Source organism: Chiloscyllium plagiosum, unplaced genomic scaffold (assembly GCF_037043375.1).
Source record: "Chiloscyllium plagiosum isolate Xiang-an unplaced genomic scaffold, Cpla_swu_hap1 HiC_scaffold_1, whole genome shotgun sequence".
NCBI lineage: Eukaryota > Metazoa > Chordata > Chondrichthyes > Orectolobiformes > Hemiscylliidae > Chiloscyllium > Chiloscyllium plagiosum.
Window position 1 is genome coordinate 68,316,673 of NW_028270139.1, and position 15,960 is coordinate 68,332,632.

The 15,960-nt window shown below is 37.3% G+C and overlaps 1 protein-coding gene across 2 annotated transcripts in view; it reads right to left on the minus strand.

The window, feature by feature from the left end:
* The window catches only part of atp8a1 (ATPase phospholipid transporting 8A1), a 360,724-nt gene that overhangs the window by 112,008 nt on the left and 232,756 nt on the right, over positions 1-15,960 (minus strand). For both annotated transcript variants that reach the window (XM_043691994.2, XM_043691984.2), the window contains exons 22-23: positions 14,840-14,978; positions 8,976-9,040 (exon numbers count right to left, since the gene is read on the minus strand). In XM_043691994.2, coding sequence (XP_043547929.1) covers positions 8,976-9,040; positions 14,840-14,978 — 204 coding nt within the window. The remainder of the gene's footprint in view (positions 1-8,975; positions 9,041-14,839; positions 14,979-15,960) is intronic.

Sequence of the window (15,960 nt, forward strand, 5' to 3'; positions counted from 1 at the left end):
ATTTAGCTCTCTCCAGTATAAGGTAAGTTATGTGGGAGTTCACGGATGAGTGCACAATATTCAGCACCATTCATGACTCAGGTACAAAAACAGTCTGGGTCTATGTGCAGCAAGACCTGTACAACATTCAAGTTTGAGCTGACAAGTGGCAAGTAATATTTGTGACATGTAAGTCTCAGATAATGGTTATCCATATGCTACAGAATGTAAGTGTTGTCCTTCCACATTCAGTGACATTACCATCGCTGAATCTCCCACAATCAACATTGTTGGGGCTACCACTGTTGAGAAACTGAACTGGTCGAGCCATACAAATACTGTGGTTACAAAAAATGGCAAGATTCTGGGATTTCCACAACCAGTAAAACCTGACTCCCTAAAACCTGTCCACCACCTACAAGGAGAAAGTGAGGACTGCAGATGCTGGAGATCAGAGCTTAAAAATGTGTTGCTGGAAAAGAGCACCAGGTCAGGCAGCATCAAAGGAGCAGGAGAATCAAAGTTTTGGGCATAAGCCCTTCTTCAGGAATCACCTACAAGGCCCAAGAGTGTGATGGAATACTCCCTACTTTCTTGGATGCATGAAGCTCCATCAACACTAAAGTAGCTTTGCATCATCCAGGTTAAAGTAGACCACTTTGGTGCCACATTCATCCCTTGGGTACAACAGTAGCTGTACATATCATCTGCAAACGCATGGTATACCTCATGGCCCCTAGCGTACAGTGCAAAGACATCAGATGCATGGAAGAAACACCATTGCAAAATTTCAATACAAGCAGCATGCCATTCTAACTTGTAACTAAATCATGATTCTTTATTGTCCAGGTCACTATTTTGAAACTCCCTCATAATAGTACACGATCTGCAAAGATTCAAGACTGCTCATAACAAAAGGACAATAAGGAATTGGCAATAACCACTGGTCTAATCAGTGACAATCATCTCCTATCAAGAAACAAATATAAATGGGGATTAACATGCGCGGATCAATTTTACATGCAAACATAATTTTGCCCATCTCTATCAGATGTTAAACCATATTCATTAAAAAAAGCAAAGATTTTCAAACAGCAGCTACTACATCATTACGTTACTTGTTCTTGAAATTGGGCAGCTTAACTTTTTTGAAAAATTCAAGTATTTCTCTATCACAGCTTTAATATCACACAACATCAAACAAAGCAAGCAATCCAAGACTTGCTCCAACACATTTATTTAAACCCACTGAAGCAATTCACATCAGGATTTACTGAAAGAGTGTCAGTGTAATCATTAGTACTTGATGCAATATCTACAAAACCATACTATTCAAAAACTGCTCTTTTCCTCCTTCCAATGCCTCCCACTAAGTTGAAGCAAGCATTTAGAAGAGTTCTCTCTAATCCAATGTCATTCTGGAACTATGCAAGGAGGTATGCAGGTGAATTTCATATCCATTTTCTCATTGTGTGTTTTTGAAAAAAAAAAGAGAATTCCCAGGACATGAGCTTCCCGAGAAATGTTAGCATTTATTGCCCATTCCTAGTTGATTGAAAGGTTGGTAGTCAGTTACCTTTTTGTACTGCTGCAGTGCACATGATAAAGTGCTTCACCAAGGCAATAAAGGAGTGGATGTACATTTCAGTCAGGATGGCATGCAATTTCGAGGGCAACTTGGAGACAGCTGTACTAATACACCTACTGCCCTTGAATTTCAGGACTTTAAAAACTCCTTGGCTAGTTGCAACAATGCACCTTATTCACAATAAAAACTTCAGTGACACTATACTGGAGGAGAAGGGATTTAGTGGTTGAGGTGCCAATCAAGCAGACTCCTGGATGGTGTCAAGCCTTTTGCATGTTGTCATGGCTGCACCCATCTTCCGTCAGACTCCTGCCTTTACTTTGAAAGTGGAAGAGAGATATTAGAGAATCAGGACTGAACTACTTGCTGCTTTCCAAGTATCAAAACTGAAAGCAGCCAGGGAGAAATCAGCATGAGCTCAACGTCAGTTGTACAATGTAGCATCTGTGATAATTTTAATTAGTCTTCACCAATAAAATGTAAGCCAATGTAGGGTCTTGTCGGTTGCTTATTAAAATAATGAACTCAACATATCACAGAAGTAAAGGCGACAAACATGATCTCAGAGTATATAACAAAAATCATCTTCAAGTCCAAGGGTTATTGTAAATATGTATAGAGCAGTGGCACTGGCTAAATCGGACTACGCTTCACCCACAGCAACAGGGACATTCAGCTTTGTCTGCATGGGTGGGTAATTCAAGTGATACGAATTAATAAATGGTTTACACACTAAGACTGCCTAAACTGGATACGGTTAAAAGAAAAAGGAAACAGAAGGAATTTTTCAGCATTGTTAAGTTTAAAAATCTTCCTCTCAGCTCATTTCTACACATTATGGCAATTTCAGCTGGTTGAGTACCTTCTTGCCATTTTAATTACAGAGGAATAGTTTGGAGACACCAAAGGGAGTGACATAAGAAAATATTTCAAAGAATGATGGAGTATTGTCATTGAGAAGTCCAATACTTGGAATTGAGATTTTTATTAAAGAAAATGCATTCTCACCACATTTTCCCTCTCCCCCCCCCCCCATCACTATTTCTTCTTTGAAAGAAGGCTGAAAAGTCTCCATCCACCATCACCCTCATCTGCATGGCTGAGCCTGTTCTCAATGGAATAATTTTCAGTTTACCTCATCTCACTTTTTCCAAGTAAAAAGTGTGACTATGGGGAACCTACATGAGACTCAGCTTTGCTGGTTTCTCTGTGCAGTATGTGATACATTCTACTGGTCTCCTCCTACTAAGGAAGGATCATCCTCTGCAATTTGTGAAAGCTCCAGTAGGATGCCACAATCAAACAGCAACCACTCCTCCATCACTTCAGTTTCCCACGTCATCTTCCCATGCAATCACAGAAGTTTAACGCTGGCCCTTTTTTCCCTCCCTCCCTCCCTCACCATCTAAGGACCAGAACACACATTTCAGGTCAAGCAGCATTTTACTTATATATCTTTTATAGCTAGTCTATTGTATTTGCTGCTCATAATGTACTTCTCTACTTTATACAAGACAAAGACTGGGTGACTGCTTTGCTGATAACCTCCATTCTGTCTTTGAGAATGATACCGATCTTCTGTTTCCTTGCCATTTCAATACAACACCTTGCTCCCATGCTAGCATCTCTGTTTTGGGCTTGCAGCAGTGTTTCAACTAAATCAGTGCAAACTGGAGGAGCAGTGTTTCATTTTCTGCTTAGAGTTGTTTCCTTATCAACGTGTTCAAAGATATTATTCCCCATCATTAGACCAGGCAGGTCTTGAACCTGGGCCTCATGGTACACAGTTAGATACCACAAGAGCTTAGACACTTCAGACTTCAGTACTGAACTTTTCTCTTAATAGAGCTTACACATTTTCTGATAATAATGCCTATTCTTGTTCTATTCCTCTTTGCTATGACTACTGCATTTCTTTTGCCTTTTGCTCTGGGCACATTTCCCAGCTATGCCACTTGCTCATCCTCTCACCTTTGTCAACCCCTTCAGCACCAAAGAGGAGCCATATTGGACTTGAAATGTTAACTCTGTTCCTCTCTTCACAGATGCCACTAGACCTGATGAATTTTGCCAGCACTTTGTGTTATGTTACCAAAATATACAATAATGCGCTTAAAAACACTGCCACATATGCTCACATAGATTTACTCAATTCAAGGATGAAACCAATGTTTATTTTGCTGATGGTGAGATTACACTGATTTACTGCTGACTCAAGTTCTTGTGTTATATCGCCATTTATAGTGTGCTTGTTTCCCTGAAGTGTGTGTTTCCAAATACAGTTGGTCAGTTATTCTCCCTATTTTGGAATGATCCAGATGGTCAGAATCAGTGGCTAATGCAAAAAGGAAGTCAGAGTTGAGAAAAAAGGCATAAAGGCAACAATTCAAACCAGAGAAATATGCACATCATGGCACACATTAGTTTCATTTTGATTCAGGCTGAAACTGATTTAACACAAGAACATTGAGATTCTGCAGTTGTAGTTTTCCTTTCCTCATTGACACACAGTGGGGAGCAATGTTACACCAGGATACATCTAGATTCACAAAATGCATATGGCGCAGAGACCAATCCACTCATCAGCAAACGTTCTATCCTTCACTAACTTCCTTTTGAAAACTCCAATTATGTTTGCCTCCACCACATTCTCAGATAGTACGTCTTAAATCCTAACCACTTTCTGCACAATTAGAAAGTTCTCTCTTATGTTACTGTTGGTTCTTGTTATCAGGCACATGAAACTAGTCCTTTGATTCTTAATCCTAATATCAACCCAGACCATCTGCTCATCAAGGAAACAGTTTCTGCCCATCTACTGTCTATATTCGTCATGGTTTTGAGCCCTTCTATCATGTCTCCCATCAACTGTTTCTTCTGAGAACAAGCCTTGAATACATTCTCCTATCTATTCACTTAACTGATTCCCTCAAACTTGGAACCATTTGCTACATCCGAAAGCCTTCACAACTTTCCTAAATTATGGTGCCTAAGATTGAGGGTGAATCAAAGATTTATAAAGGATCATCATAACTTTTGTAAGTCCAGGACTCCATATGACTTTTTGTTCACTCTCAACTCATACCATTAGCTTCAATTCTTTAACTTGCACAATCTCCCCTCATACTTTCTACCAAAAAATGGATACCTTTTCTCTGCAATAAATTAAGTGTGTCACATGCTCACCAGCTTATGCTCTCTTAAAGTATATCAAGTCTTCAAAGTTCAAATATTTCTAATATTCATTCCATTTGCAAATTCTGAAATTGCGACTGGCATTCTCAAGGCTAGATCATTATATGCTTTCTGTCAATTTTGAAACAACCATTCACCACAATGCTGTTTTCTGTCACTTTGTCATTTTCATATGCATGGTATCACATTCCTTTTATTCCAGAACTTCTTCATCATCGGCAAGTCAATTACTTTGCGCTTTATCAATACCCCTTTTGGTAATCTGCACATACCACATCATCTATCACCAATACCTTAACTAGATTTTTGATAAGCATGATTAGCCTTTAATAAATCCATGTTGGGGGCTTTTCCCAACAGAATCTATAATGTCTAAGTTTTAAACAGACTGTCTTGTAATTATTGTGCTTATCCTAGCACCTGTTTTTGAACAAACGTGTAACATTTATTATGGATGTAGGTGCGTTCGCTGACTTGGAAGGTTCATTTCCAGACGTTTCGTCACCCTACTAGGTGACATCTTCAGTGGGCCTTCACCCAGAGGCTCACTGAAGATGTTACCTAGTTATGGCGATGAAATGTCTGGAAATGAACCTTCTAGCTCAGCGAGCAAATCTACATTCAGAACCTCAACCTAAGCTAAAAATCTCCTCAAAAACTCGCTAACATTTATTATTTCCAAATTTTCAGGGGCCACCCATTTATCAGATGAGAATTAGAAGATTATAACCAGTGTCTTTGCACTTTCTACTTTAAATTAATTTAGTTTCTTGGATGCACCTCATCCGGTCCTGGCAACTTATTTACTGAAGTACAGCCAACTATTCTAATACACTTTGTTGGCAACTTTTAGCCCATTAACCAGCTTAATTACCTTCTATTTCAGAATAATTTTTACATCTTCTTCCTTGATAAAGACAGCCTGTCCACCAACTAGAAGGCACAAGCGGGTAGTGTGATGGAATACTCTCTACTTGTCCGGATGAGTATAGCCAACAACACGCAAGACGTTTTACACTATCCAAGACAAATCAGCTTGCTTAATTTATACTGCATCCTCAAAGATCCACATTCTCCACCAGTCCTGAGACAGCACCTTCCAAATTTATGACCACTGCCATCAGATAGGACAAGAGTTGTACATACATGGGAACATCACAATCTACACATTCCCTTTGTTATGGACCCGGCCAGAGCAAAACATTTCAAGAAGATAGCCCAGACCTTAACTTTGCTAGCTGTTTTAAGCAAATGTAAAGTGGGTATTCCAGGAGAGAATCATCTGGTCGAACCACTTAGTTTTAAACAAAACTGAATTTATTTACAAGATTATGAATGAAACACAAACAAAAGAAAACAGAAAAGCTTAATCTATCCAAAAACCCAACAAATCATCCCAACCTAATGATACTGTTCCAAATACTTGCCACAATTCCTATAAGCACCCCTTGGCACAAAAGGTAAAATCCAACATAGGTTCTTACAGAGAGAAGTCAGAAAGAGAGTGTACCAGTCTGGACCTGCTTCTTTGGGTCCAGCAGCCTTTCTCCACACCCCTCCTAAAAGAAAACCAAATCATAGAAAAGCTGAGCTGGGAGAACTGTTCACACCCCTTTCATTGTACAGTTTTTTTCAAGCCTCTGTATGAGGCTGTATCTGTTAGCTATTATCAAGTTGGCCCTAAAACCCTACACCCCAGACTTTTCAGAGTCTGTATCATTTACGAACTCTCAAAAAAAAAACTAAGGACTGCATAATCTTGTTAAAGGAGCAGCTTCATCCAAGTGACTCACCATCCCGACTTGGAAAAATATCACATTTCCTTTGGCGTCACTGGGTCAATATCATCCTAGAACTCTTTCCCTATCAGTATTGAGAATCTACCTACACCTACGGCAGTTCACCACTACCTTCTCAAGGCAACTAGGATTGGTCAAAAGAAGTGCTGCCTCAGACACTGATATCCACATCCCCTGAATAACAACCAGATGTAAGATATCCATTTAGTTGTTCAATCTTGTCCTCTGCCACCATTTTATGCTCAATAACATTTTCTTATTATTGTTTTACTATTTGTACACCTGTAAATGACTTTGGGATTCCATCATATGTTGACTGCTAGTCTGTCTTTGCCTCTCTTCTTCCTACATTCACCCTGATTCTCACTTGTTATCAACCTGAAATTCATCACATGCTCGTTTTTCTAAGTTTCTTTCAACACCCAAGGAGTCCAATCATTCTACTTCATTTTTATATACCTGTATGCTCTCTTTTGGAAAGGAAGTCTCCTGTTCCATGATAATTTTGCCTGCTAATTTTAGGTTCCAATTGATCTGTGGCAGATCAGCTGTCATCCACTGAAACTGATCCTCTTGTAATTAATTACTTTTATTTGAGATCATTCCATATCTATGGTTAACCTAAAATCTATGGTACATTGATTATGCTTCCTTAAAATTTTATGAATTAACATTTGATTTATTTGAACCATCTTATTCCTTAGAACCGGGTCTAGTAATGCTCCCAGCTTCATGAAGGAAACATTAATTGCATATCCATGAACAATGATGTATACATAGCATTAAAAACCTAATACCTAATAAAATGCAAGAAATGTCAGCATCACAATACTTGATGGTGGAATGCAAGGAAAGAAAGCTCTCTAAGCAATGTGAATTTTAACTTTTATGACAAAATTAGACACTTAGTAACCAAATATCATTTTCAGATTATGAAAACTTTGCTCTAAAACAATTATGTAGTGTAAAGGAGGAATTAAGGCATAACACCATGACATTAAGATTGGAAATTAAGTTCATTAAGTCTACGGTTTGGGACTTTGCCCGTACAAAGTGGCTTTATCCAGCAAATTGCCAAGTCATAGAACAGGAAGTTCCCAAGTTCAACTCTGATTGATGCTGAATTCCCTGATCTCAGCCAGTGAGGTAGTGTGTGATGGAAGTGGCCTCAACATTACCAAACGGAGGCTTAGTTTTTCTTAATTAATCCAATATTCCTGATTGAAGTGTGCCAGTTGTAAACTTAAGTACAATACAGAGGAACCTTGATTATCCGAATGACACGGGTGGTGAGTATTTTGTCAGATAACTGAATGTTCGGATAACACAGTTTAGCCAAGCATTGGAATGTTGCGATTTTATTCGGATAATCCAAAATTCGGATAATTGAATTCCGGATAATTAAACTTCCTCTGTCTTGGGTTTGGTTTTGATACACCTGGTGAATGAATTGCTTGCTGATAGTCATTCTAACACATAAACTATTACTTAGGGACTAGGTGACGACAAGCATTGCATTCATCCAAACGTGCAAAATCTTTGGAAGAGGGGACAGCAATTAGAAAGAAAAAAATGCTTATTTAATTTAAAGTAAAAATGTTGGAGTTCTTCACATTTTCATATTTTAACAGAGATCCACACAAGGCTGTTCACAATACAAATATGTTCTTATTCACTAAAAAGTAAGATATTTAAAAACAAAAATCAGATTAGCTTTTAGGTTATTAACAGACAGTTGACAGCAAAGACAAAAGTTTTTTTTTCCAGAGAAACAGTTGATCACAGAAAACCTTTTGACATTTGGCAAACATTTTATAGACACAGATTAATGTTTAGGGACTGCCTCAAATAAATAGATGTTGAAGACAAATGCTTATCTCAAGTCTGTTTTTCACTCTGCTCCAAAATGTTACGTTGGATGGTCAGAAACATGAATCTTACAATATGACCTGAAGCTTCTCTCTGTATTGGAGAAGAAAGTCAAGTAAAGTGTGAATCATAGAAACACACAACACAGGAGCAGGAGAGTAGGCCATTTGGCCCTTCAAGCCTACTCTGCCATACAGATTGACCATGACTGATCATTGAACTCAGTATCCTGTTTCTGCTTTCTCAAACTGAATGGTGAAGCAAGCTCAAAGCACACAAAGGCTTATTCCTGCTGTTATATTGCTATAATTCTATAATTCACTCTTTTCTCAATGTTCTTCTCCATTACTGTGAGCAGTGATACTATAAGAATCAGGTTGCCAATTTTAACAAAAAGGAAATTGTGTCTTTAAATTTTTTTTCTAAAATTAAAATCGGGAATTGATCCCATTACTTAATCATACATTTAATGAAGATTAAATATGTACAAGCCAGTATGTTTTCAATTTACTAGACACATTATCTTAGAAACATCAAATACTTACATCAAGTGTGTGTGCATTCAGCACCAGAAGACCCATGTTTTTGGTCAGAAGTTTACATGCATGTCCTGTTTAGAAAAAAAGTCAAATCAAAAATTTTTATTCAATGGAAATACAAACTGTACAAATCTATTTTATGATTTCCACTTTATAGTTAAACCTTGGGCTGAGACTTGTAATTTTCTTTATGTCCTCCTTCATTAAATTTCAGGTATATCATGTGAATGTAATTATCCTTGTTTTTGTAATCCTATTAGTGTAGTCCATTGATCAATATTAAGAAAGATAGCTGCTCTGCTACATGTTTGAAATGGTCATTTAAAATCTTTTTACAGAGCTGAGAATTTCAAGTGACAAATAGTCATAATGTCATCAATTTCTAACCATTGTTGCATAATAGTTTGTTCAAACTAGAATTATGTGCAATGTTCATAACTCTAATACAAACCGATAACTCTGGATTTTCTGCTGGGAAAGACAATTGATAACAATGCTTGGGAAACAAGGCAAAAAAAAAAGTCCTAAACATCAAATGACATCTCATCAAAAGGGAGTCGTCAATTTTTACAAAGTGCAAAGTTTAATTTTCACTTTCTATAAGGGTAACCATTTTGATTAATGGCTGCTGTTTACCATTGTGCAAAATACTAGCACCATCTGCAGCACATCATTCGAGAAAATTAGTGATGTGACAGAATATTAAAGCAATGCATTATGGGGAGGAAGGATGTGGGAAACCTGTTTAGAAACAATTTCAATTAGTTATTATTTGAATTTTAGATACAGCATATGGATCTAATCATGCAACATTACTTTGATAGCATCACTGCCACCATCACAAGCCTTTACATCAGAACAATTACTTGAACTGTTACAAGTTATAAATGAAAATAAAAGTGAAGTAATAAATGTCAACAGGCAGATTTTACAATGCCTACGTATTCATGCTTCCAGCATAGATAGGAATTATGCAAGAGGACTTTGCAGAATCATAGCAGTCTCCAAAATAGCTGTCCACGCAACTGAAGATTCCATTTGGCAAATCTTCCACATGTGGAACCCTCTGACATTATTCGTTGAAATTGTAAATTTCAGACGGTTCCAATGGAATAACATAAATAGCTACTCCCCTCCAAACTCTGTATTTGACCTCTAACTCTGCCAAATGGGGACCAGATCCCCCCTTTCCCTGCTGCCAAACCTGATCCCTCCCACCAACTAAATCCTCTCCTCCTGTCTCACTATGCTGAATATCTCCCAACCACTCTGACTTACCCTAAACACTCCACTTACCTGGCTTCTAACTAACTTGTCCCCTGCAATCCAAATCTCTTACCCTATGTACCTGGCATCTTACCCATCTGGCATATCACTCACCCGTCACTCTACCCTCCTGGCATCCTAACCTCATTCTTACCTTTTGACAGCAGTGATCAAAGTGGCTGTCAGTGATTCTGCACCTTTGCATTTCAGAATATGACAGCTCATTGCTTTGAAAAAGACAAGATGGTTTGCCTTCTTCTGATAGCTCCACACCACAATGGACCTGTCAGAATGGAAGTATGGCTCTTCATTTCTAAGCCCTGACAGAAATACAGAACTTTTGTTGCATTAAAAAAAAAAGTGGAGTGTAAATCTACATGAGATTGTTTCTTCACAGAAAATCCACTCAGTGTTCTTAATAATCATACATATGTACATTTCTGAATTGCACAGTTCAACTAGCTTAAATGAGAAGCCAAGATCGATATTGCAAAGCAGAGCACAAGGTAAATCAAGTGCTGCCAATAGAGAACTTTAAGATATTGTAGACCATTGGAGGAAGAAAATACCGAAGGAGCTAAAGAGGTAATTTGAACTTTTGGTTTAGGTTTCATGCAAATGAGAAAGAAACTCTTTCTTTATAGTTTAACATAATTCAAAATGTAATCAATACGCATCTTGTACACAGAGTCATGGAGATGTAGAGATGTACAGCATGGAAACAAACCCTTTGGTCCAACTCACTCCTGCCGACCAGATATCCCAACTCAATCTAGTCCCATCTGCCAGCACCCAGCCCAAATCCCTCCAAACTCTTCCTATTCGTATACCCATCCAGATGCCTTTTAAATGTTGCAATCGTGCTAGCCTTTACCACTTCCTCTGGCAGCTCAATCCATACATGTACCACTCTCTATGTGAACAAGTTGCCACTTAGCTCTCTTTCATATCTTTCCCCTCTCATCTAAAGCGATGCCTCACCCCAGGCAAGAGATTTTGTCTATTTATTCTGTCCATGCCCCTCATGATTTTATAAACCTCTTTAAGGTCAACCCTCAGCCTCCAACTCTCCAGAGAAAACCTCTCCCTATAACTCAAATTCTCCAACCCTGGCAACATCCTTGTAAATCTTTCCAGTTTCACAACATCATTCTGATAGGAAGGAGACCAGATTTGCATGCAATATTGTAAAAGTGGCCTAATCAACGTCCTGTGCAGCATGACCTCCCAACTCCTGTACTCAATACTCTGACCAGTAAAGGAAAGCTTACTAAATGCCCTCTTCACTATCCTATCTACCTGTGATTCCACTTTCATGGAGCTATGAACCTGCACTCCAAGGTGTCTTTGTTCAGCAACACTCCCTAGAACCTTACCATTAAGGTATATTAGTCCTACTAAGGTTTGCTTTCCCTAAATGCAGCACCTCACATTTATCTAAATTAAATTCCATCTGCCACTTCAACTAAGTTACTCTAGCTAATTAAAATAAGTGCAATATTAAACCTAGCATAACAATCTAAAATGTCTTAAAATTAGCAAGTTAAAAGGGTAATCAGTCCTGTTTTTGTCATTTATTTTGTAAGGGAAAAGCTCATTCCTTCTGTACAAAGCTGTCCAGGAAAAATGAAAGTAATCATGGCCAGAGTCCAGTGAAACACCAGAGGCTTTTCAAACCTTGAGTGAGTTGAACCATAAGCAACATTTAAGCCAAGAGATGGCGCAGAGGTTGTTACCAATTATCAATTGAATAAAGTGAGGAAAGGCAAAAAAAAGCTTACATTTCTCCAGTCTTGAAAAGAGATGAATTGCTAATGATTTACAATATCCTTAGCAATTTGGAAAATATAAGTCAAGAAATTTACTTTAAATTGCAAGAATAGAACAAAAATATGGAAGTTCAAAATATTAAAATTGCAATTTTAGGTCAAATACTAAGATATATGTCATACAGATCGATAAATATTTAAACGGTCACCTAACTATCGTAAATTTGGAATTACTTAAGAACTAATGCAATGTTAGAATGGACAATGTAGAATATTCAGCTCACCCTGGATGAACTGAATGAGATTGGGTTGAATAATCTTCATCCACAAGTTTTTTTGATTAATATGTTGTATGAATTTTTGTTTTCAGTTTTCTCCTTTTAATGGGAGTTAATGTGCAGACACAGTAAGTGATTAGGAAGGCGAATAGAATATAAATGTCGAGATGATTTGCTACAGCAAGGCAAATGGGAACATATCTAGAGAACAGGCATAGGTTGGGTAAGAAAGGATATGAATGCATTAAAAGCAGTGCAAAGAAGCTTCACTTAATTAATTCTTGGGATGAAGGGTCATCCCACAAAGGGCTCTTATACAATCTAGATTTGAATTCATTTGTGTTTACAAGAATGAGAGATGATCTCATTGAAATACAAGATTCTGAGGGAGACTTACAGGGTGAATGCTGCAAGAATATCGCTCCTTGTAGGAGAGAAGGGAACTTTGAGGACGCAGTTTAAAACTAATTTCATTTAAGTCTTGAGATGAGAAATTTTTTCATTGAGAGTGATGTGTTGGTGGAATTCCCTTCCACAAATACAAGTGGAGACAGAGTCATTGAATACCTTAAGGCACACTGATAAGGTAGATAAGATTCTTGACTTACATGGGTCTCAAAGAGTATCAGGGATAGGTAAGAAAGTGGTGTTATGTATTCCTAGAAGGAAAAATGACTGTAAAATCTGTGAACACCACATATTGGTCCAACCAGTCTTTTATACTCAAAATGGAACTCCACTATGGCCAATACATTAGTTTCTATGTCTTGTTTGTTCTCTGGGTTTTCCCCCTTTGGCCACAATCAAATCAGATCAATGAGTTCTGACTTTATCAAATGGTGGAGCCGGCTCGAGAAGCCAAATGGTTGATACCTGCTTCTAAATTCAAATGTCCACGTGTGTGTTTGAGTTCATTACTGTCACTTTTAAAAACCTCAAGGGAGATGTCAGAGACTTAATTGTTGTTGCATTCCTTTGAAAATGGAATGGATCAACTCTACCCATGTCTGTGGACTGAACCTCTTGGTGCCCTCTCCCAAACAGTTACAGTGATATTGGCAGAAAATGTTTAGAGCCAAAGAAAATGGGAGGCAGTGTTTATACTGTATGCGAGTTATTCAAAGTCTGGACAGAAAGAACTCTTGCAATGTTCAGATGATATTAAACTTGATGAGATTGAAACAGTAGGAAATATTCCATTCTAATGCATCAAGCTAGATTAGGCTGATGAATAATAAATGCTAGCTACTGCTGGGAGAAGATAATGAGCAGTGAAAATTTAAGTTAAATAAGAATGTGATATTATTCTACTAAAATATTTGCAACAGAAAGTTTTGGGAGAACATACAGATCAATAAAAACAATGTACAGTATAGTGCAAAGTGAAATGAGCAATTTGGATCATCTGTTGATTAGCAAGAGCACAAATTCAGCAAACATTACAGATTTTTAAGGGTTGGGGTGATCTCAAACTTCTGCATCAATAGTAGAGAATAAATAAGCAACAACAGACACAACATTGCTAGAGTTAGAGAGCACATAACAAAATTTCTGTGCAAAGGGGAGCAGGAATTAAGAGTTTTAAATAGAACTCATAAACATTACCTAGATTTATAAAGGGCATATAAAGTCCATAAAACGTAATTGAGTTTTCTGACTGATTTGGGAAGACATTGCAGGGTTCAAAAATCATACCCTTAAGGTGTCGAGGACAGAGTTCATTTGGTTAGAGTTGAGAAGCTAAAAAGGTTAAATTACAGATTTTGGGATACTCTACAAGCCTTAAAACAGTGTGTATGAATGACAAACAGGTAAATGAACAAATCTCCACAGGAATCATAGATGTGCAAGAATTACGTTGTAGTGATGTTGGGGAGGTTTTAATGACCAAAACACCAAGGAGGAATTTCAGTATAATGTTGGACAGCCTCTTTCTGTGACTCTGCTTATTTCATATCACGATTCCCTGTAATTATTGCTACAGTTCATAACCTTCCCAAAGTTGTGTTCTACTGAACACCAACAGGTAAACATCATCCTTATACATAATGCACAAAGTAAGAAAGATAATGTGAAGAGATTACAACAACATATAAGTTTCGCTTTAAAAAGCAGTGAAAACCTCTGCTTAACAACTTTACATAAACTGTTGTGCACTTCTGGAAAATTTTGAAGTTTGCATGAAAATATATTAAACATTTGTTGCTTCCTCACAAAATAAAGTGAACAGGATACTATTTTACCACATTGTATAGCTTTGCCAAATACTTTCTTTAAAAAAATCTGACAGCATCTTCATACAGGAAAGAAAATCCTTGCGATGGGTAAAAATCCAACATCAACTGGAGCTATGACAATGCTACTGATGAGAAGTTGGACGTGACCTTCAATCGTCATTGTATTGATGGAAAGGTTTGGAGATAATTTATATTTGACAAAATAAAATGCATAGTACTTTGTTACAAAGTTTATCCAGAACACTATGCTATAAGGACATGTGCCTACAAATTGAACACAGTCTTTAGTAAAATACTATTAACTGTAACGCCAGCTGTACCTATATTAACAGCGGTTTCCTGCTTGTCTCCTGTCAGGATCCAAATTTTGATGTCTGCTTTGGATAATGTTTCTATGGTTTCAGGGACGTTGTCTTGTAGTCTATCTTCAATTGCTGTAGCTCCAAGCAACTGCAGATTCTATTAAAGTGACATGAAAAGTAATTAGTACCAGGATAAACAGATAAGCTTGTCAAAGGATTTATCTCAGAATACTGCACTAAGTGCAACCATATGGATGAGGTCTTCATTTTTCAGCAAATTTGAACTTCATTGTTGAACTGGTCTCAAAAACCATTCAGTTTTAACCACACTTGACAATACTGCTTTGTATGGTTCTACTAAACTTTGAGGATACATTCTTACAGCTGTTGTGACCTACAAATACAACACTATAATTGGAAAAAGAATCAGAGACAACATAAGTAAATTAAAATTCAGTGAATTACAATTATCTAGAATTCACTATCTACAAGGTTGAACTCAAAATGAAACTGGGCAAATACTTGAAAAGGCAACATTTTCATGGCCATGGACAAAGAACAGGAGATTGGGGCTAAATTGAATAACTCTTTCAAAGAGGTGACACAAGCATGTTACGTTGAACAGCCTCTTTCTGTGACTCTGCTTATTTCATATCACGATTCCCTGTAATTATTGCTACAGTTCATAACCTTCCCAAAGTTGTGTTCTACTGAACACCAACAGGTAAACAAACCACTTTCAAGTTTTTGTCTAGTGTTTGACCTGTCTAGCAAAAAATAGGTAAGATTGATTTAAGAGAACTTTCCCCTATTTTTAATAAAGAAAAATGGGTATTTAAGTAAAACAAAACACAAACAAAAATATGAATGATGATGAATTCTAACCAAGATTTTAAACCCCCTTTATGCATTATAAATGCAATGGGACTACATCTAGTAGTTTAATGTTTTCCCAAAAATTTGCAACTACTCCAAGTTTCATCTTGTTAGTATCCTACATCACCACATAACTCCAAGGCGAACAGGTTTCCTTCACTGAAATTCCAGTATTACAATGCATACTCATCTTAAATGTACATTTTGATTGCATTTAGTCAAACTAGTGGTAAAATGAGTTAGCTTTATTCAGAGTTGCTTTC